General features: G+C 40.7%; 2 protein-coding genes and 1 non-coding gene across 3 annotated transcripts in view; 1 reads left to right on the forward strand and 2 right to left on the reverse strand.

The window, feature by feature from the left end:
* The first annotated feature begins 128 nt into the window (after positions 1-128).
* Positions 129-5,678, forward strand: prlh2 (prolactin releasing hormone 2). The gene is made up of 3 exons (XM_085173518.1): positions 129-3,603; positions 4,034-4,217; positions 5,062-5,678. The coding sequence occupies exons 1-3, from the start codon at positions 3,505-3,507 to the stop codon at positions 5,262-5,264; spliced, it is 486 nt and encodes a 161-aa protein (XP_085029644.1). The 5' UTR covers positions 129-3,504; the 3' UTR covers positions 5,265-5,678.
* Positions 1,080-1,152, reverse strand: trnar-ccg (transfer RNA arginine (anticodon CCG)). Its single transcript has one exon. It is a non-coding gene; the product is annotated as a tRNA-Arg (tRNA).
* myripb (myosin VIIA and Rab interacting protein b) overlaps positions 5,525-26,655 on the reverse strand; it is a 123,299-nt gene continuing 102,168 nt past the window's right edge. Inside the window, exons 5-17 of the mRNA XM_085173508.1 lie at positions 21,322-21,402; positions 19,447-19,544; positions 19,003-19,083; positions 18,142-18,303; positions 16,509-16,689; positions 15,652-16,178; positions 14,725-14,874; positions 13,702-14,475; positions 10,585-10,773; positions 10,334-10,495; positions 10,086-10,181; positions 9,809-9,869; positions 5,525-8,197 (exon numbers count right to left, since the gene is read on the reverse strand). Of these exons, the coding sequence (XP_085029634.1) occupies positions 8,154-8,197; positions 9,809-9,869; positions 10,086-10,181; positions 10,334-10,495; positions 10,585-10,773; positions 13,702-14,475; positions 14,725-14,874; positions 15,652-16,178; positions 16,509-16,689; positions 18,142-18,303; positions 19,003-19,083; positions 19,447-19,544; positions 21,322-21,402 (2,606 nt within the window). The 3' untranslated portion in view covers positions 5,525-8,153. The remainder of the gene's footprint in view (positions 8,198-9,808; positions 9,870-10,085; positions 10,182-10,333; positions 10,496-10,584; positions 10,774-13,701; positions 14,476-14,724; positions 14,875-15,651; positions 16,179-16,508; positions 16,690-18,141; positions 18,304-19,002; positions 19,084-19,446; positions 19,545-21,321; positions 21,403-26,655) is intronic.

Consider the following 26,655-nt stretch of genomic DNA (forward strand, 5'->3'; position numbering starts at 1 on the left):
TGGTATCGATGTTGCTGTTTGCTTTCATTTCACATTGCGCATGCGTTCCTCGTTGGGTGACGTATGCCGCTGTAATATTTATGAATCATGTGAACGCTGTTTCTTTTTTTAGCTGCACCGAAGATTCACTTCTTTCTTCTCTCTTAACACACTATATATTTATATATTGCACACATATATTTGTTTGCGATGTAGTCCAGTAAAAAAGTCTATGTGCGCATTTGACCACAGAGAGGCAGCAAAGCATTCAGTTTACAAAAACGGTGGATGCATGTTCCCGTTATGTTCTAAATAATTCATGTCTGTGGAAATATATATAATATTTATATAAGATTTTCAAGATCAGCAGTGACTCCGTGTAACCTCAGCAAAGGAGGTTTTTTCAGTCTGCATTCGTTTTAGTTCTCACTTTTTGAGACTTTGTTAAGTGTCCTTCTTAGTAGTCTCGACCCAGGTGAGACTTAACCCACAACCACCAGCTCCAGAGGCTGGTGCCTTGTCCATTAGGCCTCTGGGCCTCTCTGGTCCATTGCTCTCATCTGATGGCCTGAAAATGGCTTTTGTGACATTCAACAGAAACATTTACCAGCCATCTATTCAACAGTGACCTTTTGTAAAAGGTTTACTTTTAAAATATTCATGTCCTCACAAAAATAAAAATTTTGTGTCCTTTTTTTAATGTCTTTTTCGCCCCTGAGTTGTCTGTGGTTAAGGTTTGTGGATGTAGAATGTTTCTCTATATAAATGGCCTTTGTTCTGAATTCAAGGTGTAAGGGAAATACCTCCTGTTGTCCCATCCTCACGCGCTTTAGATCATGGATAGTGTGTCAGCAATGTAGGAAAGAAGAGAAATGCTTTTGATCAGGGAGATCAAACCCAACATGGTATTCCACATACAACCCTCTTTGATCTCAAGTGGGACAAACTCCCGTTTTTGCCAGTGTAAAGATGTTTAACTACATTAAAGAAAACTTACTTAAGTGTAGCATGAATCACAACAGGGAGGACTTTATCAGTAGGGTTAGGAGCCTGTGCCAACCTGCTTTAAATTACTAACCCTATTGATCCCCATGCATTCTCGACCCAGGTGGGACTTGAACCCACAATCCCCAGCTCCGGAGGCTGGTGCCTTGTCCATTAGGCCACTGGCTCCACTTGGCTGCCATTTATAAATAATTAACATATCTTGATCTTTCAGCTATATTATGCATAGCGTGTCATGGAGAAGGAAGCCCTGCTGGTTACCTGGTGCTGTGACTTGATCAATACTTCTATAACACAAAGAAAGCTAGTCAGCGATTATTCGGGGACCTATGACCCCACAGTCACGAGAGAAAAGTTTAAAATGAAAGATACTGCAATGTCGTGTGTTTTTGCTTTCAGGCAGGAAAACGTGCAGCTGGAATTATCTGGGCAGGAGAAAACAATGCTAACACCCATCACAGCAGTGAGATAAAACATTGCACATCAGGAACTGAGAACATTGTTCTGTGCCCTTTTTAAATGTATTTGTCTGCAAAATGCATCCAAGGGTGACAGCAGCAAATAAGGGTTCCCTGTCATAAATCTAATTTGCTTCATTATTTATGGATTTTTCCACGTTGTGTTGCAATTGCACATCCTCAGGTTGTTATCTTCTCATTACTGCAGCCGCACTCTGCAACATACAATCTGATCTCAGCCATGACGCAATTATGGCTGCTCTAATCGGTAGGAGGGGCACAAAAGTGCTGCCGCAGGGTGGAGTTGTGTACATGAACATAAACACGTGCTATCAGTGATAGTCTGTGTAGTTTTAGATGGAGTTTAATAATTATTTGATGTGCATTTGAACGGATGCATACTGTAACATAACTGACAAAAATTACAAATGTATTTTTTTGGTTTGAATAAAGTACACCTGCTTGTTAGGCACGCCTGTTCAGCTTCTTGTTCATGCTACTATCTAATTAGCCAGGCATATGTCAGCGACTCAGTACATTTAAGCATGTAGACACGGTCAAAATGACCCACTGAAGTTCAAACTGAGCACTAGAAAGGGGGGGGGGGTGATTCAGTAATTCAAATAACTACTCATTACAACCAAGGTGCAGAAGAGCATCTTTGAAGCACAACATGAAGCAGAGGTAAATGGGCTACAACAGCAAGAAACCATACTGGGTGATATTTCAGTCAGCTAAGAACAGGAAACTAAGGCTACAATTTGCACTGATTCACTAAAAGTGAAAAACAGAAGTCTGGAAAAATGTTTCCTAGTCTGGTGAGTTTCGATTTCTGCTGCATAAACAAAATGAAAGCATGGATCCTTCCTGCCTTGTATCAGCACTTCAGGCTGTGTTTAGTGGTATAATGGTGAGGGGACCCTTATAACCAACTGAGCATTGTTTAAATTCCACAGCATCTCAGTGATGTTGGTTAGTATCACCCTTTTATGACCAGTGTACCCATCTTCTTATGGCTGCTTCCAGCAGGATAATGCATCATGTTACAAAGCCCAGATCATCTCAAACTGTTATCTTAAACATGAAAAATGAGTTGGCTATACTCAGATGGTCTCCACAATCATCAGATCTCAATCCATTTGGGATGTGGTGGAAGAGGAGATCCAGATCATAGATGTACAGCCAATAAATCTGCAACAACTGTGTAATGCTATGATGCCAACTTTGACCAAAATCTCAGAGGAATGTTTCCAACACCTTGTTGAATTTGTGCCAAAAAAAGCTCACACACACCTGTAGAAGTGCAACATTTGACTTTAATTATAGATTCATCCATCAGATGTGATTCAGAGACAGAGGTACAAGCTCTGAGAGTCTCAACATATAGATAAAGGCACGACTAACGCCCCCCAAAAAACTACCTATATTATGGATAAGCTGCACAGTTAAATTCAAAGCAGTTTGTGTTACAGTTTCTTGACCTTTACAGATGCTGGTTTGGGCCCCAAGGCAGCTTTACACCTCAATACATTTGAAAATCTCTCCTCACCATGCATAGCATCTTACTTGTGATTCACTGTCACCTTTCAGTACCTACCAGTGGCAAATATAGCATATTTACACTTACTTCTTCCTCATGTCACTGTGAGTGTATGTGACTTTTCAGCACCCGTCATGAATCAGTGAAGTTCCAAAAGCTTGTGAGAAGACCAAGAAGCATTTTGCAGCAGCTGATGGTGTGCTACCCAGTCCCTATCAAGCTGATTGATGAAAGGCTAATCATAAAACGCCCACCAAAGCTCCGGTTCATTGTCTCACAGACCTACTTGGGCTGCTGGGTCTCCCCATGTTCATGAATTTAAAGGTGTCTGCATGTCATTGACTTGCTGATGGACTGCTCTGCTGCGTGACAGACGTCAGGAAAACTCTGAAAGCAAACCTCCATTCTCAAAAGGATGAGTGGGGGTTTAAAGAGTGGGAGGAGCAGAGGAAGGGTGATGCATCCAGTAGTCTGGGATCACTGTGGCTGACTGACGTTCTCGATTCATCATCCAACAGCCTCATGGGCAGCATGGAGATATATATAAGCTGGGGCACACCTGCCAACAATAAAGACTCGAGACGTCCACCAACTGACCTCAGCCTGTTACCAAAGTTCAGGGTAAGTATTTACCATTTGGGGTTTGCATTTAGCATGTCTAACGCATGCAAATTCTGCAAATATTTTTACTTTGCTTTTAATAACTACAATTGTACTAATTGCGGCTAATTATAATATTTCAACCTGGACATAATCCCGAAGGATCTCTGATTTATAACCATCACAAAGTTTCTATCATCATCCAGAATTATAAAATTCAAGTTTTCAGATTACAGTTTCAGTGATTAGTCCCGATGTTTAAAAGACTTAATCCTACTTGAAACGGTGTTTCGTTAAGTTTTACTATTGGGCGCAACAAACGCACATTAAAAACAAATCTCCAGTTTTATCAAGCTCTGTCTTTTCTTGGTTTTGCGAATATCTCCTGTTTTCAGTGTCTTCTCAAAAGTGATAAGTTACTTATAACCGCGTCCCTCCGTCCTGTCTTTAGTGCCTTGAGCGACACCGCAGCATGCTGCCCGTGAGAGCGGCTGATGTCCGGCACTGCGTCCTGACGAGCCGCTGGCTGCCCGCAGCTCTGGCGCTGCTCCTCCTTCTCTCCTCCAGCTTCAGCCGCGCTCACAGCACCACAGTGGAGCACGACTTCCACATTGTTCATAATGTAGACAACAGAAGTAAGACCCGTTTTCTTTAAATCATTCCGATTTGACTTTCCCGATAAGGATCAGATGGGATTTACGCGCTCAAAAAGAAAAAAGAAGAAGAAGAAAAAGAAAGCTAAATAGGCTATTACACTTTATTAAATCAACCACAATTTAATAAAGTGTGTGTCTGAATGTATGGAATTCAATAGATCTAATGTAATTATTTCTTAATAATCCTATTATATCCATTGAAATCTTTAAACGTTATTTCCAGTTATTGAGTTTAAAGATATGCTCTCTGTCAGTGTAACCAGGAGACTTTCTGTTATTAGACTTTAAACTGATTTGGTTAATTACATACTGTTTAATTCAGGGTGAGGAAATGCTAACCGGGTTTCACCTTCCACCAGCCATCAAATGTAAATTCAGTATGTGGTTGTATCATCATTGGAGTACTTACTACTGACTCCCCACGCTGGATATTTTGTTACTGAATTAAATGTTTTGATAGCAACGCATTTGTTAATTTATTAATGCTGTTGATCAGCCTTCTGTGTTGTTGCATACTAAACGTTCTGAACAGATGTGAGCATTCGTGCGTTTCAGGAGTTGTTTAAAGACTGAAAACATATTTGGCAGTTAATTTGAAAGCCTTTCAGACTTTACATGGTAATATATCAGAATGCCATTGTTTTAGGTCTGAATGATAGCCACTAGCCACTTAGCCACTTGTCCTCACAGTCCGTCCACTAACAGAATATTTAACCACCACTTTCCTAAATATTAATTCTGTTTTCAAACGTAGCTGTTAACATCTTGTATGGATCCCTTGCTTTATGTGGCACTGATAAACTTGTCTCTGCTTGGTTTCCAGGTCCAGAGATAGACCCATTCTGGTATGTGGGGCGTGGGGTGAGACCCATTGGGCGCTTTGGGAAGAGGCACAGCAGTCTGGATGCTCTGGGCGGTGATGGGATGCCCGTCGTCAGAACGTTGGAGCTGCTGCTCAGCAGCCTGAGAAACAAGGAGAACCTTGGAAAAGTGCTCGACGGGGAGGACGGTGATTGGCTACCGTGATGTGCTCTCCTCCCCACATCCAAAAACTCAGTTTTACTTTTCGTTTGTCATTTTTTAAAAATCGACACTATATACACGTCTTCATAATTAAATTTCTCTCGTGTCTGTTATGAGCCTCACCCATGTCTGTACATAAAAATGCACTCTATATTGATTAATAAATCAGGATGTCATGATTATATCTATTGACAACCTTGCTTGTAACTTTCGTGAGTGTGAAGGCAAACATTTTCTTTGAAAAAACAAGCAAACAAAAAACATTTTTAAGTTTGCGAATTTTATTTATTTCATAATACATTTTTTTCTCAGAGTACTGTGGCACATAGAGAATCTGCTTTTTTTTTTTCTTTTTTTGCTTGTTAATAATTTCCCCAACATATCGTATGGATTGCAACAAACAATTGCACATAAAAGTGAATGGCCCGCCTGTGGAGCTGTGCACAGTGAACCTCTTCATAGTCGTTCACACTGGATTTAAACAGGAACAAAAGCAACATTTGTTTTTAGCTCTGGGAGAATCTCATCACTTCTCAGTATCCGCGACACTGTTCCAACAACCAACGAGACGTCCTGTGCAAATCCAGCCTCACAAGTCATGACAATTATACACAGTCTCTTGCACAACACTGAACGATTTGTCAACTATGATTGGGCAATAAACACATTATCATATCATATCCATGTTTTTCACACATATAGTATATTAACAAATTCTGCAATGAGATATTGTTATTTTTTTATTCTTTTTTTTACATTAGAAAAATACAGGACACTGATGATTGGACCCTTGTGGCTGTGCTTCTTAGAGAGACATTTTTCATCAGTTTGATAAAGCCAGAAACATGCTCTTTTTTACATCAACACCTCTGGAGAACAAGATTGACAAAAAATACAAGATCAATGTGCAAACCCAAGATGCGAAAGGCTGGGGATGAAAAGGTCACTAATAGAAGGGGCAGAGCATTCATACAGAAGATCATCACACCTTTCAAACACTATCAGAGAATCCAAACCTGCTCTTATAGAGCTGGAGCCAAAGCAAGAACTCTGATAACTGTATGCATGGCTAACATAAAATCTCCCAAAACTGAAAGGCAGTATTCTCGTGTTTAAGGAGTACAAGTGTGCCTCTCATCACCTGTGTTTTCAAAGCATTTACCATCGTCATTACTGGCAGAACATCGAATGGTAAATGCAAGCTTACACTGAAAGCAATTTGAGTCATCACACATAAGAGAGTCTGGTAGGACTGACTGAGGTGGGTTCCTTTGAGGAGAGAATAAAGCCTTTAATTTGCAATAGTACTTATTTCAGTGGTATTGCATAAAAACGTTCAGTACAAAAATAAATTGCTCGTAACAAAATCATGGTTTCATGGCATTTGTTATATAGCCCGTCAGACTTCCTTATGTAAAAATCTTTACAAGAATCTTTGAATGCAACACAAAAGATCAGACGTGACCCCGGTAAAGGGAAAACATGAAAATACTCTTTTTTTTTTCCTTAAATAAAAGGCCACAAAGTTTGAAAGTAAACAAAGAAAATGACAGGGAGGAGGAAGAATGGCTTTGCGTTGGAGAAACTACATATGTCACGGAGGAGGATTTTCAGACCCAACTTGAATATCAGATGGATGCTCCATGCAGATCTATTTTTTTAATTTTGATCTATTTAAATGTTGTAACCCACAATTTCCAATTACTAGAATATATGTGAATGTATCTACAAATCAGCTTTTTCTTTCCTAAATAAATTTACACACTCCTCACCAGTGAAATGTCAGCATGGCAAATGGATGCTTAGCTTAGCTGAGAGACTAAAAAAGGAGGAAGCGGTGAACTTGGTTCTGCCCAGCTCCCTCCGGTTTCAGATTATAATTAGCTGCCCATTTCTCAATTTGACCTCTCCTTTTTTCTTGATACAAGTTTGACAGTTTGTCTTGACAGTGGCTGGACTAAGTTACTTAGGTCACAGCAAGAAATTAAATGATTATATTTCCAACATGTTGACCTGGTCTTTTAACTAGCTTAATTTCTTCTCAGCTACAGTTTCTCAATGTGCTATTCCTTTATAGTCATCAAGCACATAGTGCAACAGACAAACCCTCCCCCAAACAAAACCAAAACACTGGTTACGTGATACTTTGAACATCTAAACAGCTCTTTTTTCTAACTCTTTTCTGGTCTGCTTGTGATTTGTATAAATCAGTAAAATATTGAAGGTTACAATCATCCCCATTTGGTGATTACCATCTGATAGCTATATGTGGGTGGATATTGACAATCATCAAAAAAACAAAACAGTTTGAATAAATCCCCCGTAACATTTCTTGGTTCATGGTGACAAAGACGATGCAGTATAAAACATGGCTCAGCCTCTTTTCAGGACACTGAATCACACAAATTTTCTTATGATTTTCCACAGCTTCATTGCACATTAATTCACAACACTCTTGCAAACAGATAGAAAACTGAGTTTTTCTTTGTCTGTACATATATATTCTTTTAAGTCGGTTTATGAGGAGTGTTTGCAGATCTTAAGGCAGAGAAACCGACTGTTAAATAACATATTTCTGTGTGTGTGTGTGTGTGTGTGTGTGTGTGTGTGTGTGAGAGAGAGTCTATGTGTGTGCAGTAAGGAGGAAAAACAGCATGGAATAGATCTTGTTAAAAGAGAAAGATCCAGCGATGTCTTCTTTGATCTCTTTAACTGATGGGTACTGAGCTTGTGTGAGGAGTGAGTGCTGAGTTGGGTTACACAGGGCAGGTGGTGGCCCCTGCTTGGCCTGGAGCTAGAGGCAGATGCTGGGTCAAGGCACTGGATGTGAAGAGCCCCTGTCCCCGGGGCTTGAAAATAGCCCTGAGGGACTCATTGTGCTGTTGACTGTCACTATGGCCGAAATACTTTAACCTGCTGCTCTGGCTCCAACTTCTCTGAAATGAGAATAAATGCCACATTTTTATTTTAAGAAAAGCACGTTTGTCTTGATTCATGCTCAATCATCCAGGTAAGGAAATCCCCAAAAGTTGATTCTGTTCATCTGGATATATCGTTTTCCCGATGATGCTACATCTAGATGACAACAGAATCAACTTTTTGGGAAAAATCACATATATGTGTATTTATGTCCTTTGTCCTGTCTCCATCCTTCACCCCAACCTATCATGACAGACGGCCATAATAGGTTGAGGTAGCCTGAGCCTAGATCTGAAAAAGTGAGATAGTGAGTACAAGCAGAGGAAATGGGTATCCTCCTTAGGGTGTCTTGGTTTTCCCTTAGGTGAGATTAGGTGCGGAGCACAGTCATTGAGGCGGTACTCACTGTACAGCTGCTACACCTCCACATCAAAAGGAACCAACTGAGGTGGTTCAGGAATCTGACTAGGATGTCTCCTCGGCACTTTCTACATAAGGTGTTTTGGGCATGTCTTGGAGGCCCTGGGCAGGACATGCTGGAGAAATTACATATAGCATCTGGTTTGGGAATGTCACAGTGTTTTCCCATGAAACTCTCAACTACTGTTGTTTTAGCAATAAATCATGTTTCTGGAAACTGCCAGATAAAATGAAGGTTTCATAAAACAACGTGTATACTCCTTTCACAGAGCTCTGCAAACTGGCTCTAACCTGAATAGGAGTGGGGTCTCCAGTACACATTAGCGTAATTAGACACTTCAGTGTCCTAAACTGGCAGATTTATGACATGGTAGTGGTAAAAGACAGATTTTGATAGTTCGTGATGGGAGTAGTACACACAGTTGCAAAGGCTTCATCACCACCTTGGTTTAAACAAGTCATTTATATTTATTCCATAATGTTGTATTGGATCAAAAAGTGCTTTTCCTCATGATCATTTCAAAGCAACAAGTAGGTTTGGTGGTGTATAGCTAAATGTCAGTATATTTTCACTACAAATGTGGAGCATGTTGTATGGACTGATAGAAGGAACACACTAAGTCACTGAGTTTGACCCATTGTCCTTTCTGCTGTCTCTCTTTGGAGTTTTGCTAAAAAGCCACCCTGAATCAAAGTCATTGTGTAGATGACGGTGAAGAAAAAAAGAGAGACAAAAAAGAAAATAAAGAAAGCTGCAGCAGAAAGAGGCTTTTCACGAATATGAAAAGGAACCGACTTACAGTTGGTTGATAAAACAGCCTTATCCCCCTGGACTGTGTGTGTGTTTCCATTTGGCTGCTTTACATCTAATGGAGCTTTTCAGTTACTTAGTCTCTTTTTAGCAAATGTATTCACTTTTACATCCATTCAATGGCCTCTCTCTTCTTTTAGGACAAAGCATAAAATGTGAGATGTTAACTAAGGCCGAATAAAAATGTCCCTCCCCTCTGTCTCAGTTCCCATCTCTAGGTGTCTCAGTTTCAGACGCGTACATAAGCATACACGTTCACATTTTGTATATACAAGGCTGTACCCTGCATATGTCCGCAGTTTAGTTCAGTTTTTTTAAAAAAAATGCATAAACACATTTTTCTTTGTCTCAACATAATAGATTTCTCCAAAGTGAGCAAAATTAGCATGTTTGGTACCTTTTAGTGGAGGCGCTGGAAGCTTCCTCCTCTGATGGCGTGATGAGTCCAGGGTTTGAGGCTGTAATGAGAATATTACCATCGCTCATCTATTATAGTTCATTAAAATCAACAAACCAACCATATCTGACCATTTCTTTATTCCAATAACCATTCATTACTATATAAGCACAGACAAGTTCATCAGTTACACCAATACTCTTTAAAGACGTTACATATGGCCTGAAAGTACAAAAAAAGTGCAAAAGATTAAGCGTGCAGGAAGGCCAGTGAGTACCTTAGACTTTGGCTTGAGCTTGGAGAAGCGATTGCAGACAGTCACGTTCAGCCCAGCCGTTTTCAGAGCTGATATTCTTGCCTCAATGTTTGATATCTTAAAGCAAAAAGAGGATTTTTTTCAAGAGAATTTAAGGAGGATGTCTCAGGTAATAGTTCTTCTTATCTTTGTTCAGGGTTTAGTAAGACTATAACATATGATTAGCAGTATAAAGATGTGTGCAAACAGTCATCGATCCTCTGAAGTACCTGCAGTTCAGACTGCTGGACTTGAGCAGCCGCGGTAGCCACTTGATCTTCCAGGAAGGCCAGCTCTTGGTCTGTCGTCCCACTGCTAATACTGCGGGCGCAGTGCTCTAGGTCTCCCAGTGCTCCCTCGAGGCCATACACAGCACCAGCAGCAAGATAAACCTGCACAGAAAAGAGCAAAACCTTTAGTTCCCATAAGCACCACTGGTTCAGGAGGTAAAACTACTGGGTGGAGGTGCTCTCTAGCTTACATTCTCCTCCATTTTGGTAAGCCTCTGGTCCAACCTGCGGGTCTCAGAGCTGCTGGATATGGGAGAAGCACTCATAGACTCAGAAGGGGTGTAGCTCTCGCCTCCCGCCTCACCAATCAGGTCCTCAGTAGCATTCAAAACCTTTAGCACCTCCGTGGTGATGCTGCAGAGCGACGCCGCTGAGCACTTCTGCTCCAGTCAAAGAACAAAAAGAATTAACAGACCGTTTGAATTAAAGTGAGATTAAAATGAATTCAAGTGAAATGTCCAGAAACACTGGAGTCAGAGAGAAAACCTTATTACTCACACTGTTAAAGAGACTTAATGTGTGAGAAAAGCAGAAAATGTCAAGCAAGTACATCTAATCTGTAAACATCACCTTAAGGGCAAGGGCTTAATGTAGTGTAATACACATGAAATGATAATGAAAAATATATTTCATTTCGAGAGCAAGGGGATGTGACAAAAGGCAATTATGCAACTATTCAATTTTGGAACATTATGCAATCATTAGCGCTGTAAAAACATCCCCATTTCAAAAATGAATGTGAGCCAATAAAGATAATGCGGCATCATGTTTTAATCAGCTGCATTAGCTCCCTTTGGTTTTCACACTGTAAAGCCTTAAAAATAATAATACATGAATAGAAAAGAACATTTTGCAGGTGACAAGTGCACATATATTTGTCACTCTGGTCGTCTAATTAATGTTTTGTGAGGACCCACATCTACACATGCTTGACCTGGATAAGCAGTCAGAGGCTGCAGAACAGGGATGTGAGAAATGGGGTAATAAGGTCTCAAGACAAAGCCAGAGAAGTGAGTCATCTTCGGTTGTTGTTGGGGTTTTTTCTTAGGCTTTGAATTGGAAAATGATGGCACTGTGGACACACTATCTCTGGTCACTGAGCTTCAGGAAAGCAATTGCAGTTTGGATGTGAAGCTGAGGATTGGATCATTACTCAAAATAATCTAACATCTGCCAGTAGAGGAGATAAGATTGTCGATTGATGCCTCGGCTAATCAGGAAATGGAAATGACTTAAGTCAGCTGTGGAGATCTCTCATTTCAGCCAAACCCAAGCAGCCTGCCTCCAAATTCATGCCATCTGTGACAAATAATGATTCAAAAGTAAAGACGGTGAGTGAAGAAAGTTGCCGTTTCATCCTCTTGAGCTCATGTAAACACTGAGCAAGAATAAGAAATAGCAGTAAAGAGAGAAAGATGTTATTCCATAATGAATGAATAATTTGCTGAAGCTTTGATCAGTGGGATTGGAAGTATATCGATCCCTCTCAGGCACAGTGTGACAGTCTGAAAAGCTGGATTTTAGCCGGAGAAGGTAAGTGATGAAAAAGAGACGAGATGCTGGTTATCTTTTTTTCCTTTTTAAATCACTATTGATCGATCTTAAAAAAGAATGAGACGCAGAGATGGACACAGTGAGGTATCGATTTGGGTTGGTCAAAGGAGGAGTGGAGATGTGCTGATCCACTTCAAAGAAGTAGGCCATCACACGTCTGATCAAACAGTCATCACAGACACTGATATCTCACTCCTATCAATGAGGAAAGTTGATCCTAGTACATAAAAAACAAAGAAACTAGTTTGATGCCTTTTGAATATAGGAATATGGCACACACAGGGAAGATAAATAAGTAAGGAGGTCAGATTGGCGTACAGGAATAAAAAGTTGTTGTTCAACTTTTTTTCCTGTATCGTTCCCTCTGTGCATACACTGGGCCCAATTACCTTCTCCACCCTGAGGGCTAATCTCTAAAGCCTCGAAGCCTCAAATGACACCACCTGTGTCCACAGCAGTGGTTCTAGTGGGGATGAGCTCATAAGGGCATGAAAAGTAATGAACACATGGACGGAACCAGAAGGTGGTTGATATTTTGTGAATCTGGGATTATTTATTCAATATTCTTTGCTTTATGTCTATTTCTGTACACCATCCAGACCCTTACCTGCTGAAGATCACGTGCGCTGAAAATGCTGTGAATTAGTACGACGGCAGTGAGCTAGTCAGTTTTCATTCGGTTTCATTTAATAAAGGCAAAACACTAGATATCGCTTCAAAAAGGCGCAAATATCACGGCTATGGTTGCACGTTTTCCTCTATTCACATCGCACTGAGGCGTCCTGGCGGATTTGTAAAGGGAGCTGTGAAAGCCATCAGAAAATAGATCACACCAGTACATGTGTCATACAAGCTGGAAGAGGCGAGCATTACTCATCGAAGCCCTTAGAATGAGTCTGCTTAATGATCAGCATCGACCCTCATGCCTCAGATGTATTGTACAAGTGTGTGCGTGTGTCCCATCTATCTGACTTTGTGTAGTTATTGATTTCACAGTGCTGAGTTGATTATAAATGCAAAAAAAATGCAACGTTAAATATCAGCTGGAACATTACTTTTGACATAACGGATTGTAGTTTTGACATCTAGTTATTTAAAGTTTATTTTACCTGCTCAATAAATGTCAAAAGTCATACATTAAACAATAAAGATTTCTGATAATATGCACACTTTTGTAGTGCACAAGAAATCAAAGTAATTTACAGTCTTATACAGAAATGTGAAGAAACGAATAACCTTCAGAAAGCCTGGAAACCTACTGCTCAACACACACTTTTTAAAAAATTCCAAGACCCTTGCAAGCAAAATGAAGGGATATGAGGGGTTTGCACAGCACTGTATGGACTGATAAAGAGTCCAAAAAATAGAGCATTTTAATCATATGTATGCAATCATAATGCAATTTACTACAGTGCATGTAAATAAGATATTAAGGTCATAAATGAAACGGGATGGCTGCAGGTTTTGACACATGCGCACATACAGAAAGCACACACACGTTTACCAGGAACACACAGACCAGACAAAAAACTCAAAAACAACACAGCAAAACAGAGAAAACGTGGGATGAGGGACAAATAATGACAGCACTGATTGTCAGGTAAATAACAGAGGAGGTTGTGATAGTAAATAGATTTTGAAGGCACAAAAAAAGAATTTAAAAGCTTACAAACAGGCATCAAACAGACTGCAATGCAAGCACATGCAGAAGACGATCTGCGGATGAAAATCAAATCTTGTGTACATCTCCCCACCTGGTTGTTTGACAGCGCCCCCTCGTGGGAAGAAGGGGTAACAGCAGGCGAACTTGCACTGGATCCGCTCCTCGCTCCCCCTTTCTGTCCCGCTTCCTTCTCCGTATCTCGTTTATGTTGTCTCTTACTCTGCCTGTTGGGCTCTCTTTTGTCTCCTCTCTTTTGTTCCTGGTCTTCCACTTTCATATCTAAACTCTCGCATGCCTTCTCAAACCTCCTCTCCCGACTTCTGCCGTCTTCTCTCACCGAGGGACTCTTTATTAGCTTCTCACTTCTTTTAATCTCTTGTCCGTTCACTTGTTCCACTGCTTCGCTTGCTCTCTCTCTTGATTTGTTACTCACTCGCTGCCTCTCTCGCTCTCTTTCCTTTGGCTTCAATTTCTCTGTCTGTCTGTCACTTTCTTTATCCGTCTGCCTGTCTGCAGGCCAGTTTGTGCACTCTTCCTCAGATGAGCTGCTGTCTTTGCTGTTGGCACTGATGACCAGCTGACCAAGTCTAGACTGCAGCTCCCCTTCTAGAGGATCTCTGGTTGTGGATCCAGGCCCTGAGCTGCTGGATGAGAGCTCTCGCCCCAGGGTCAAGGAGGGGGGCTGAGAAGGGCTGGGGACCGGTGAATTTGGCGCCACTGTGTCCAGGTCCTCTGGCTCAGTTGTCATAGCATCTAATTTGAAGGCGTCTGGTGCAGCTGTGGCCACTGGTATAGTGTCAGATTTTGGCTGTTCCTCACTTAATCCCCTCTTCAGCAGGGCGTGGAGTAGAATACCACTGTTTTCCTTAAAGGTCGACATGTAAAATCAAAAGATAATTGTAAAAATCGAGCAGGTAACCTATATTTGCAGATTTTAAAGACTAAAGCCTAACCCTAAAGAGCAAAGTAGCTTGAACTAGAGACCTTCATTTGGTGCCTTCGAATGGTGAAACAATGCTTTACAATCAAGCCGAACAGCCCCAATAAATAGATGCATAGATGGATTTTAAAGTGAGTTCCTCTTAACAACCAATAAGGAATCACTAAATTTTACCTGCACTAAGGGGTAGACGGACTGTGGATGGCTCTGGCCTCCAGTCCTGTTTTGCTCTGATGATGACTCCCTCTTACTCTTCCTGCGTCGCCGTGATCTTCTGACGGGATCACTTTGCCTCTCCTCTGCCTCGCTACTGTCTCCCATCACCTGGGAACAGTGACAAGAAGTAAACAGGTACATGTGCCACCGTTACATATCAGATTAAAGCTTTCACATGATAACATGCTTTTCTTTTTAGGACTGTCTTTTGTTATCAGGTTTTAATTGAACGCAACTATTATTTCTGTATCTTTGTCGGCTCATTTGATGCCTCTGCACCAAGGACTGCAAGTAAAAACTCACGTATCTTTTATTCTCTATCGTTGTCTCTACTAAAAAAAAGAGCTCACTGGGGGGTGGGTACTTTTCACTTAAGGAACATGGAGTCTCTTTTCAGAGTACAAAAAAAAGTGTAACAGGGAGCATCCCTAGTTCTACAAAAGCAGTCATGACCTTTTAATCAGCAAATAAAGAGCTGTTAAGTAATTAATTGATATAGGACTTTAAGACTGATAGCAATACCGATATTTGGTGAAGCCAATACTCTGATATATCAGTCAATATTCTTTCTTTCTTCCTTTTAGAATCTCCCTAACATTTCTCATGTGTGGTTCTTCAGTTATGCTCTCTCCTGCTCTGCTGTTGATCAGCGGGTTGTTGTGCTTGTGATGATCTATACACGCATTTCCAACAGGCAAATTGCAGAGTGCCCTCTGGTGGACAACATCAACACTGATAATATGGTTGAAAGGTGTTTGCAGATATTATAATTATAATATTTGCAGATATTAGTCCACCAACTACTTGGTATGGCTCTAAAATTCTCATTACAAAGGACAATATTTACATCTGACTTTGTAGAACAGGATAATTCAAAGACATCACCTTAGGGTTAAAGTTCACATCCAATGACTCTGATTGGACTGGGTATGGAGAAAAGTTCTGCTGAAGGTGTTGGTGATGCAGCGGCTGGTGATGAGGGTGAAGGTGCGTATCCGGGGGTCCTTTCTTCCTCATCAGATTGTGGGGTGGTTTACGGGGACACGCAGAAAGCACTGACGATGCCTCGGAGTCTGAGTTGAGAGTCTCTGTGTTGGTGTACTGCCCCGAGGATGGTGAGGTGACCGGGAGATGCTGAGTGTAAATCCACTCGGGGTCGTGCTGGGAGTCCGTGTAGTAAGTCTCATCTGACAGTTTGCGGCGAAACTGCCTCAGCGCTGCACCCCAGCCACTTTCATCGTCCTCCTCTGAGTCAGATCCCATCTCGTCGTAAGCGGAGACAACGCCGGACTCCTTTTCCAGCACGCTGAACAACAGGCTCTTCCTCTTGGTGAGCAGGCTGGGCCGAGACAGCTGGGAACTGTGCAGAGCAATCCAGTTGCCGTCTGGACTCTGGAGCACTGAAGAGGCACCTGGATGAAAATCACAAGCAGCAGCAGGAAGTATAGAAGAACGGAGTCAACTGCAGGGATTCAGAGAGAACTAAATAAATTCAATATCCATACGCTCAATAAAATTATATGAGGCTAATATAGAGCAATGCATGGGGTAAATTTCTACAAATAATTTGTATGTCTTTGTATGTATGTGCATCTTTACGACATGTAAAAGTAAATCTATGGCCTTTGTCTAAAAATCTTTAAATCTATTCAGTTATGCATCTACACAAAGTTATATTCAAACTGATAAAAGCGAAATGGAAAGCTGCTCAACCAAAAAGAGTCTGTGAGTGTGACTTTTACTCGAGTTATCCAGGCGATCCATGCTCTTCCAGGTGGGTAAAGATGTGGCCGCCTTTGGCTCCCTTTTCAGAGAAGCGTATTCCTGCAAGCCGTCGTTGCCGCCACCGGCCTCGGCTACCTCCTCCTCTGGACCCTTCTCTGGGGAGTCGTCACTGGTGAGAGAAAACGCTGACCGCAACCGCTGCAAGAACAAACATTGACACACACAGGTAAATACAGAGAAATATGACACAGATCCAAAGAATAGTACACAACTCTGTTGACAGGTTCTTTCTTTTTTTTTTTAGTTTTTTGTTGACAGGAAGTTCAGACAGATTTTTAGCTGAGAAACAGAGATAACTGGCACTTGGCCAGAAAATATAATATCCATATATAGTAATTAAGTAATACACATGAGAGCATTTGGTCCATCTGGACAATTCACTTCCTGTCCAGCAATAAAAAAACCTTAAAACGTCACTACTATGCCGGCTGTAATTTACCATTCTCACCAGCAGGTGGAGCTATAACACTGAGCAAATATCTACTAAGCAGTTCCTGTGATTCTTTCTGTGTGAAACAAATAAAAGTTATACATTTACATTAGATCAAGATTTTAATATGCTAAATCACTAGTCCTTTATTACTTAATTTTTGTGTATTCTGTATTTTTGTGTAATATTTGTGTATCTGTGGAACAACATAATTTATTCATGAGAGCTTTTTGGTGCATTTTACATTTGGCAGCTTTTAGGAATAGTGTCTGATCTGTACTCTGGCGTCAATTTGAAAAATAAGCTAAGCTAAGCTATACTTTATTCTTCTCCCAAATTTGAGAAATTAATTGCAGAATTAAACACACAAAAAAAATCATTCCTCTTTAAAAAAGGGTGGGATACAACATTAAGGTTTAGTGTTACACCGCGTAAGTATGCATGTGAGTGTAAATCTGCATGCTTTTTCTGTCAGTGAGTGGTTTTGTAGAGAGCTGATAAACGCAGCTTATCCCATGGCAGGCAGAGCAGTCGAGGAGGATCCCTGCGTATTTCACAGGACTTTGATCTTCACTGAGTGAAACAGCAGGAAACTGAAGGCAGAGCCCCGGGGAGAGCAGCCTTGATGCTCTGCACACACACAGGACGATGACAAATCTCCAGGAGTCCTTGTTGACTTGCAGTATGAACCCGTGCCAGGTTTGTGTACTATTGATTTGCCTATGTGTTCCTGTGTGAGGACTTGCTGTAGTTGGTATATTGTATTATCTTTTTTTTAAAAAAAGGACCTTTCCCTCAAACCCACAACAGTAAGTAAACTCTTCCAGAATTCTGAGTCTGAGGGAAAAAATACAGCTTATATTAGGAAATCTAATCGTACTACCTAATTTCAAGTGACTGCATTCACAATTAGTCAAAAAAAGAGAACCTGTCATCGGGGGGTCACGTACAGAGCAGTATGTGATCCATGCTACTACGAAATCACACACTGTAGTGCCTCTTAGAAGTGTCTCATTGGCTATGTCCTTCTTTAATATACTGGTTATGCTTTATCTGTATTTATTCTGCATGTTTGTTTTTGACTTAAATAGAGATGGCTGAATACAGCAGCATGACATGCTCCATATGTTCCAACAGTTTAGACTGACACAGGGACTCACATAGAGAGAGTAGGAGGTTTTGAGCGGGTCTTGTGGTTCTTGTGATGAAGTGTGAGGCTGAGAAGGAGAGGGCAGTTCACTGGGCTGGATCAGAGACTGAGACTGAGGCCAGACAAAGTCATACTCTGTCTGCATCTCTGAACGCTTCCTTCTCTGGATGATCTGAGGGAAAAGAAAAAGAAAAAAAGGAAGTGAAGAAGGCGATGAGGAGAGAGAACATGACAGAGACTGTGCATGCAAGCTATAAGGCGTACACAACAAGCTTTTTAAAAGGATGAACTAAAATAATAAATGCACAATGGAAAACAGAAATGCGCTCGTACAACAGAATTTTATGTTTAGCCAATAATAATTTTTAAAGCGATGATTTAATTTTCATTTAAATTTTATTGTAACATTATGTGCTGAAATCTTCAAAGTATTTCATTTCCAGTGAACTGATTTCCAACACGTTTGACTTTAAACTCAAAGGCAATCAAACAACTGCAGATCCTGGCTCCACTCACTATCTGCATGCAAATTAGATGCCATGTGTAAAATTAAAGCAGTTGTCACTTGAAATTTAAAGTAATTTATGCAGATTTTGACACTCTAAATGATCATTTTCAAAGACCTTCTGCTCTTTTCTTGCTTGAAAATTATTTCCTGTGCCATATTTCACTAAAACGTTATATAAGTGCAATGACTTCTGTTTGAAATTATAGAGTAAAAGCGTAATTATTTGCCAATCCATTTGTAAAGGGTGGAGAGGAAAGGCATAGCCTGAAGTGTTACATTTTTTTTTTATTTTGAAAGATTTTAGCTGTAATTAATGCTTCCACATAAAAGAGACGAATAAACCTGCAGTAAAGTAATACCTACTTTTTGTACAATGGTTGTGGCGAGTTCTTCTATGAGCTCCTCTTTGTGGTCCCGCAGATACCGAGCCTCATTCTGTTTCTCCTACACACACACACACACACACACACACACACACACACACACACACACACACACACACACACACACACACACACACACACACACACACACAGTATATTCAGTTCAAAGTGAATGTGAATTACCAGGAGAGAGTCTGTGCAAAGGTCTTTGCCAAAAACCATGACTGTATCCCGCTGATACTGAGACCGAGAGGGAGGCAAGAGGAGAGGAGAAGTAAGAAGCCATGACAGTGATATAGGGGATTGAAAATATGGGGATGGAGAGCAGGAAGGCAATACGAAAGCTCTGAAAAGTGGGGGGAAGAAAAGAGGAGGCAGAGGACAAGAGAGGGAGAGGAAGAAGGGGAAGAGAGGGATGTCTTACCAAGCTGTCTCTGAACTCCTCTGCCTTAGCAATGGCCTCCTCTATAGCCTCCTCAGCAACACGCAGGGCGACTGTGAGTGTCTCTGCCATACTGTGCCCTGATAACACAACACAGCGCACACAAGAATAAATGCATGCATACATGTATACAGAGTTCCCTTAACCTCCCCTCACCTGTGGATGGTGACAGTGATCCACTGCTTCGCTCCAGAATGAACTAGACTACATAGAGCTTTTGTGCTGATGTTAATGTCAATGGAGATTCAGTTCTATGCTGTTATTGAGTAAGCAAAGCGACTTCTATTAAGTCCATCAGCACTCTGCACAGAGAGACATTAATTAACTTTACACAAACCACTCTCAAATTCAGTCTTTAAACGGCCAAACTTTTCAAACGTTTGTAAAGGCGCACTGCATGGCTAGGTGCTTGATTTTATAAATCAGCGGCAATGGGACTGAAAAGACCTGAATCCAAAGATTTAGAGGCGTGGCCTAATACTTTGGTCCATATAGCGCATTTAAATGAATATTTCCTGAAATTTCCTACAGACATTCATAGTTTCCTACAGTCCTAAATTACCTTATTTGAGCTTTTTGCACAAATTTTAGTTTCTAACTATTGCAGCAGTCATGGCATTGAAATTAGACAGGTGCTTTCTATTGTAAGGTAAAGATCTTGCAATAATACAGAGAAAACCCAGCAATCGGACAACCCTCTACGACTAATTGGTTGGCAACAGTGGGAAGGAAAAACTCCTTTTAACAAGAAGAAACTGGCGCCATCTGCTGTGACCTGTTGGGCACAAGGGAAGGGACTGTGGAAGGGTGCCTTCTGTCCCGAATGTAATTATAATAGCTAATGGTTAAACACAGTGGTGTAGAAACACAAAAAAGAGTGAATGAAGAAGAAATGCTAAGTGTTTAATGGGAGCAGCCTGAGACCACTGGTGCATAATTAAGGTAGGTTTTCAGGGTCACCTGATCTAGTTCCATCTCCTTTATCAAAAAGGAAGTTTTAAGCTTAATCTTAAACACAGTCTGTCTCCCAAATCCAAACTGGGAGCTGGTTCCACAGAAGAGAGTCCTGAAAGCTGTCGACTCTGCCTCCCATTCTACATTTAAATACCCCAGGAGCCACAAGTAAACTAGAAGTCTGAGAATGAAGTGCTCTATTGTGGAGATATGATACTATGAGGTCTAAAAGATAAGATGGGGACTGATTATTCAAGATATTATTCAAAATGCTAGATTTAACAGGGATCCATTGAAGGCAAGGTAATATGGGAGAAATACGCTCTTTCTCCTTCTAGTTCCTATTTAGTGCCAGCTTAGTGCTGATGTTGCTAGGATGCTGAAATACAAACATCCTTTCAAACAATTTTATTTAATGTGTACAACGACCCTCAGTTTGACTCATACTACGATTATTTTACCCTTGCTTTAAATCATCATAAAAGAGCGCAGTTTTGTTGGCATTTCTGACACACCTATAAACACAAATACACACATACACACATTAAGCATACGTTATTTTTTTCTGCGTGGGCCTTTTAGAAGCTGACATTATCTAAATGGCAGATCTTGATCACTGCACACAGCAGATAATTACCAGTAAACAAACAAAATTGGGTTTGTTTATTGTCAGCCGCATATCTTGTTAGCATATTTATCCATTTATGAAAGCGTACGTGTAAATATAATAAGCATCCACAAGAAAATCTGCTGTCTGTGGTGAGCACAGGGCGAGAATTTTATTTATGTGCACTTTTGCATGAAAGGAGGTTTATTTGCATTTGCATGCTGATTCTACCTGTGGCTGGAATTACTCATCTGCAGTGCCACAAAACGCTGCCCTCCCATCACCCCATCCCTCACCTTCGCTCTGCTTGTAGAAGGCGGAGTCACTGCCGCAGACGCTGCCATCGTTGTCGTTGCTTCCCTCGTGAACGCTGCTTTCTGAAACACAGAGGCCGTGAAACGAAGCCTTCAGATAAAAGCTTTCAAACACTGCCTGTCACAGAACTTCAAATATCCTGCGTGTATCATTCCAGAAAATATAATCGTCGCATGCTTTTTTTTTGTTTGTTCTGTCACCACGTTAAAAGTAGGTTACACTGCCAATGTCACCAAGACCTCTTTTTCTACTCTCGTCAACTGGATTCCCAACTGCACTTTTGTCATCTTGTCAATTTGTATTGTTTCGCTTCTTCGAATCGGCGCCATTTCCCAATTGTGATGTTTAAAAGAAAAAGAAAAAGAAATAAACAAAAATAAGATGAGAGTTGAAAGAAAATGACAATTCATCTGATAATTCCCTTTGCCTTTCAAACAAATGACATGTTTTTGCTCACCAAGGACACTTTCTCTTAAGCATCACAGTGCAGTGGTGTGTTGTTTTTCCTGTGTGTGTTTTGTGTCTAATTCAGGCCAAATCTCTTGTGAGTCTGTGCTATATTTGTGCAGTTATCTTTTTTGAGAAAATTCCTAAAATCTAGAGTTACAGCAAAAGGGACGTTCCTGTAACTCAAGATGGAAATTTGACAGGTCTACTTAAAGAGCTGTGAAATCCCAGAGAAGAAGTAGTAGTTACTATGTGCCCGCCTTCAAAACCAAATATTCCCTTAGTGGCCCATTAACTCCTGTTAGATATCTCCCCTGTGGTTCCCATTTATTATGGACTTTCACATCAATCTAGCTGTTAAAAAAAAAAGAAAAGGGAGCACGCGGACATGCAGATTTTAAGAAGACAAACTGTCAGATGACACCAGAGAGCTCTCTGGGTGAATTTCCAACTTAGCCTCTGATATAAGTCCTTCTCAAACATGAATCCTTTTTCCGTCTTTGGTTTTCACTTCAGCTTGTTTCCACTTAGCACCCGGAGCCAAAACAAAAACCAAACTTCTACTCAAAGCCTAGGCTTTGTCCCAACATTTCAGCCCCTGCTGCTAACAAAACCCACAAGCAAGACTAAATTCCATGATTCCCACTCTTGGCCCGTCTCCTATAGCTTCTGCCGTTAATCTAGCCCCGATGCTGCTCCTGTTGGACGGGCTGCTGTCACTGACTAAATACACAGAAGCAGCAGAATGTGCCCGATGGTTTGGTGCAAGTCTGCCACTGATCTCTGCCACAGCTAACTGCAACACTGCCAAGAAAACAGGCAAACCATTACAGAGCCATCACTCTTTCACACTCCAGTGTTTCTATTGGATGAAAGGTGGATATCTCCACTGAATATGTACATTTTGCAAGGAGCAGCAATACGTCTTATAAAAGGCTTTCAGCCCGGGTTTAATGGGTCCCATGGATGAAAAAAGGAAGCCAAGTAAACAAAAAAACCAAATCCATCAAAATTACAGAAACAGCATTTTCTCCATTCCCCCATGAGAGCAGCAGTAACAGAGCCAGCTGTCAGCCGTGCTGTACTAGTCCAACTCTACTGCAAGATGAACTACTGTTTGTCAAAGCTCTGCACCATTATAGTGCAGAGCCCAAAAGCCTCTAAACCGCTATATTACTTCTTTCTGACCCCCAGAAAAGACAATGTTGAACGTGCCTCTACGCACGGCTTTAAAGTCGCATTTGCTTCACTCTACTTTGAGGAGTTGCCATAGATTTTGCGCTGCCTCGTGCATGTCCACCTGTAAGCCCAGTTCTCCCAGTTGCAGTAAGGTATAACAAGTCCCCAAACTATTACACGCTCCACACCTCCTTTACCTCTTCCAAAGTTGTCTCACCTTGACTCACACGGAGTCCAACAGAGTGGTACTGTTCTCGCTTGGTTAGAGCTGAATTATAGTTTCTGACAGTGTGGAAGGGGACAATAGGTGGGGGAAATTACCTGCAGCTGCTCAGGACAATGTAGACACAGAAAAGACCGCTGTCACAGAAAGTGACACGCCTCACAAGAATCACACAGACACACACTGACTGGTAGGAAAGTGGGTGGAACTGCACATCGACACAGAGGATGAAAATCTTCCTTAACCTTAATGGAAGAAGCCTGGAGCACGCTGTTGTTTATTCAGCATATATTCATCACCGACGAGCACTTTACAAATTTAAGAAAAAGTGCCTCCGCTCGCGACGAGCTGCAAACACAAAATTGACTTATCGCATAATAAAGTGAATACGGCAAATGTGTTGGCAAACAGTTGCTTATTTAACATTCCCCTCACCGACCGTTGAACAATATATCTGTCTTACTCCATTTGTAATGCTCTACTCTGTTCACCAGCAAAGCTGGGAATGTTTTCAGCAAACGGTGATTGGCTGGGTAGTGAATGCTTGATTTTTAACCTACATTAATTTTTCAAAGCTCATTTCACGGAAAGAGTCGCCTGCTGCGGCTTGGAATTAGGTCGAAAACAACCGTGAAAACAAAACAAAAAATTGAAAATGAAAGGCACAATTAGCTGGACAATTTCTAAATAAAATATATACCTGCATGTCCGTTTTAAATAAAGAACATCATTGCTTCTGATATTTTTGATGCCAAAAATAATTAGATGTTGTGAAATTATTCATATCACTAAGCTTTGCAGCATTTGTATAATGACAGTGACTGCCAAAGAGGGTTTACCACACCATTGTTTTATTTTCCATTCTTCTGCTCATCAATGAGTCCCATGTCCAAAGCAGCTTTGTGGCTACTGGGTAATAGGACACAACAGAGTCATTAGTTTGCTCAGAATGACACTGATATCCATCATTACGTTTCCTTTAGAGATGGCACGATACCACTTTTTTATGTCCGATACCGATACCGATATCATAAATTTGGATATCTGCCGATACCGATATGAATCCGATATAGTGTGTTTTTTAATCAACAAAACGTTTTTTTAATATCTTGCTGCATTTTGTATAAGTTTATACTCAAGTTTAAATAAATAACAACACTAAAGCTATTCTGTTATACCTGTATGTAAAAAATACACTGCGTCCAAAATATGTCATAGTTCAGCAACACTGATCAATCTAATAAAGTTAAACCTGCTCCATCCTCCCTATTCTGGTATTTTAAAGAGTACTTAGAAGAAATTTTAAGCAACCTAACTAATAGGGTTGCAAACTCCTAGCAAAAAAAATAAAAAATAGGGAACCACCCTCCACCTCATGATGCTTAATCGATGTAATCAAATTTAATTTGATGCAGGGGGAAAATGCACAAAAATAAATTATTTTTCAAGAATAATTAAATAGATTCAACATCTTTCTTCAACAGAATTGCAGACTGCACAGATGGTATCTTCCCAAAGGAAAAAGTACTATAGCTTACTAGGGTATATTAGACTTAACAGTTACTATATACAGTAATGGACTTCTATATATTTTACACAAGATTAAAACTTTGGGTGTAAGAGTCAGATAATTATTTATTAAAAACTAGACATTTTAAATGAGAATAAGAAAGAAAAGTATGTCTTTGTGCCCCCTTTTCCCTGTTCATGCCCTATCGGCCCCCCTGGCTAAACTTTGCTAGATCCGCCCCTGCACAATTACCAGCCGTCAGCTACGTAGAAAAAGATCCTGGTGTAGAAAGTAATATTAAATAAATTCTAACAACAGCTTATCAAGCTTAAACGTGCTGCTGTTGTTCAGCCGCTGGTTTCCTCTTTCTGGTGAGAAGTGGGCCAAAAACTAAGAAGAGAGACGGACTCGCGACAGAAAAGCCGATCAGCTGATCATTAAGCTGTTTCACGATTGAAGCAGCAGGAGAGAGAGAGGGGCAGTCGCTCCAGGTATGGTTGTTAAGCTTGAGGTGGGAACGCTTTACAGACATTCAGAGATGAACTTACACACTTGCTTTACTTCTCTCTGGGAAAACGTCCTCATAGATGAAATGCTGGTTTGCTAGCAAGGCTACAAATACACACAGGGGCTCTATCACGTGATGCACACTGCTGCTACGTGCTACGGTTATGAGCCGAGTTATGCCGCGTAGCAAGTTTTGTGAGGTGCTTTTTTGATATTTAATGGATCGGATTACATTTTTTATTTCTCGCCGATATCCGATCCAGTAATTTGGGTCAGTATCGGACCGATACCGATACGTAATATCGGATCGGTCCATCTCTAGTTTCCTTAAGGGGACAAATCCACCCCATACTGAAAATCGTTATATTTGAAGGTTGTTTAAATGTTTGGGGAAAGCTGAGATTTAGGCTTTACTAGTAGTTATGTTTAGGGTTGGAGTAAATCTCCAGGAAATGGATGTAAGTCAATGTACTGACCTCTGACATAATGAAAAACAACGATGCACATTTGTCACTTAAAATCCTTTTTAAATCCTTGGAGGTGTTTTATTCTCATTTTGTGCTATGAGACACTAAAATATAGGCCACGTCTAAAATCACTGCTTTTGTTCACTCATTCACAAATCTCTACATACCTGCATAATAAGTATGAATAAGCAGGTGTGGGCACTGCTGAAAAATGAGTCATGTGGTGTAAGGTATTTCCCCAAGTAACCTTTCCATATGGAAATATATACAGTATGTCTGTATATTTGTTTTGTATCTTATATCTGTCTTTATGCTTCTGTATTGGTTATTATGTTATCTGACTTTTAGACCGGAAGGTTTTTTCTTTGAATTTGGTTCCTTACTGTCTCGTAGTAGAATTCCTTGGTCATGTATTATATCCTCTGTTTGTAGCCTGTCTACATTCTAGTTCATTTTCCTTTCGTGATCCTTTCCTGTCTCCCCATTCGTGTTCCCATGTCTCTCTGGCTGTCAATATCCCTGTTTTGCCAAGTGCGCATGTTATAGTCTGGTTCTCAGTATGTGTGTGTTACTTCCTGTTTTATTTTGATTGTCCCTTGTCTTGTGCTTGTGATGTTCGGTCTTGTCAGTCAGTTCAGCTTGTTGTCAGTCTGTCAATCAGTTCCTACATCGCCCTATTATAGTTATAAAAAATGATAGTTTCTTGTTTTCATGGTCTTTTGCCAGCAACAAAGTTAAGTTAACTTATTTCTGCTGAGTCCTGCATCCAGGCTGCTACTTTCTGCTAATTCTTTTATACATGTTTGTGAAGGTACACTAAACAGCTAGGGACTGAAATGCAAAGATTAAGAGGTGTGTTCCAATGCTTTTGTCCATATAGTGTATAATGGATAAATACAATACACTACATAGGCTAGTATGTAGTAGTATAACTCCACAGTATGTTTAACCAGTTAACTACACAGGCGCTTCAGCTGCACAG

Source organism: Neolamprologus multifasciatus, chromosome 9 (assembly GCF_963576455.1).
Source record: "Neolamprologus multifasciatus chromosome 9, fNeoMul1.2, whole genome shotgun sequence".
In the NCBI taxonomy this organism is placed as follows: Eukaryota; Metazoa; Chordata; class Actinopteri; order Cichliformes; family Cichlidae; genus Neolamprologus; species Neolamprologus multifasciatus.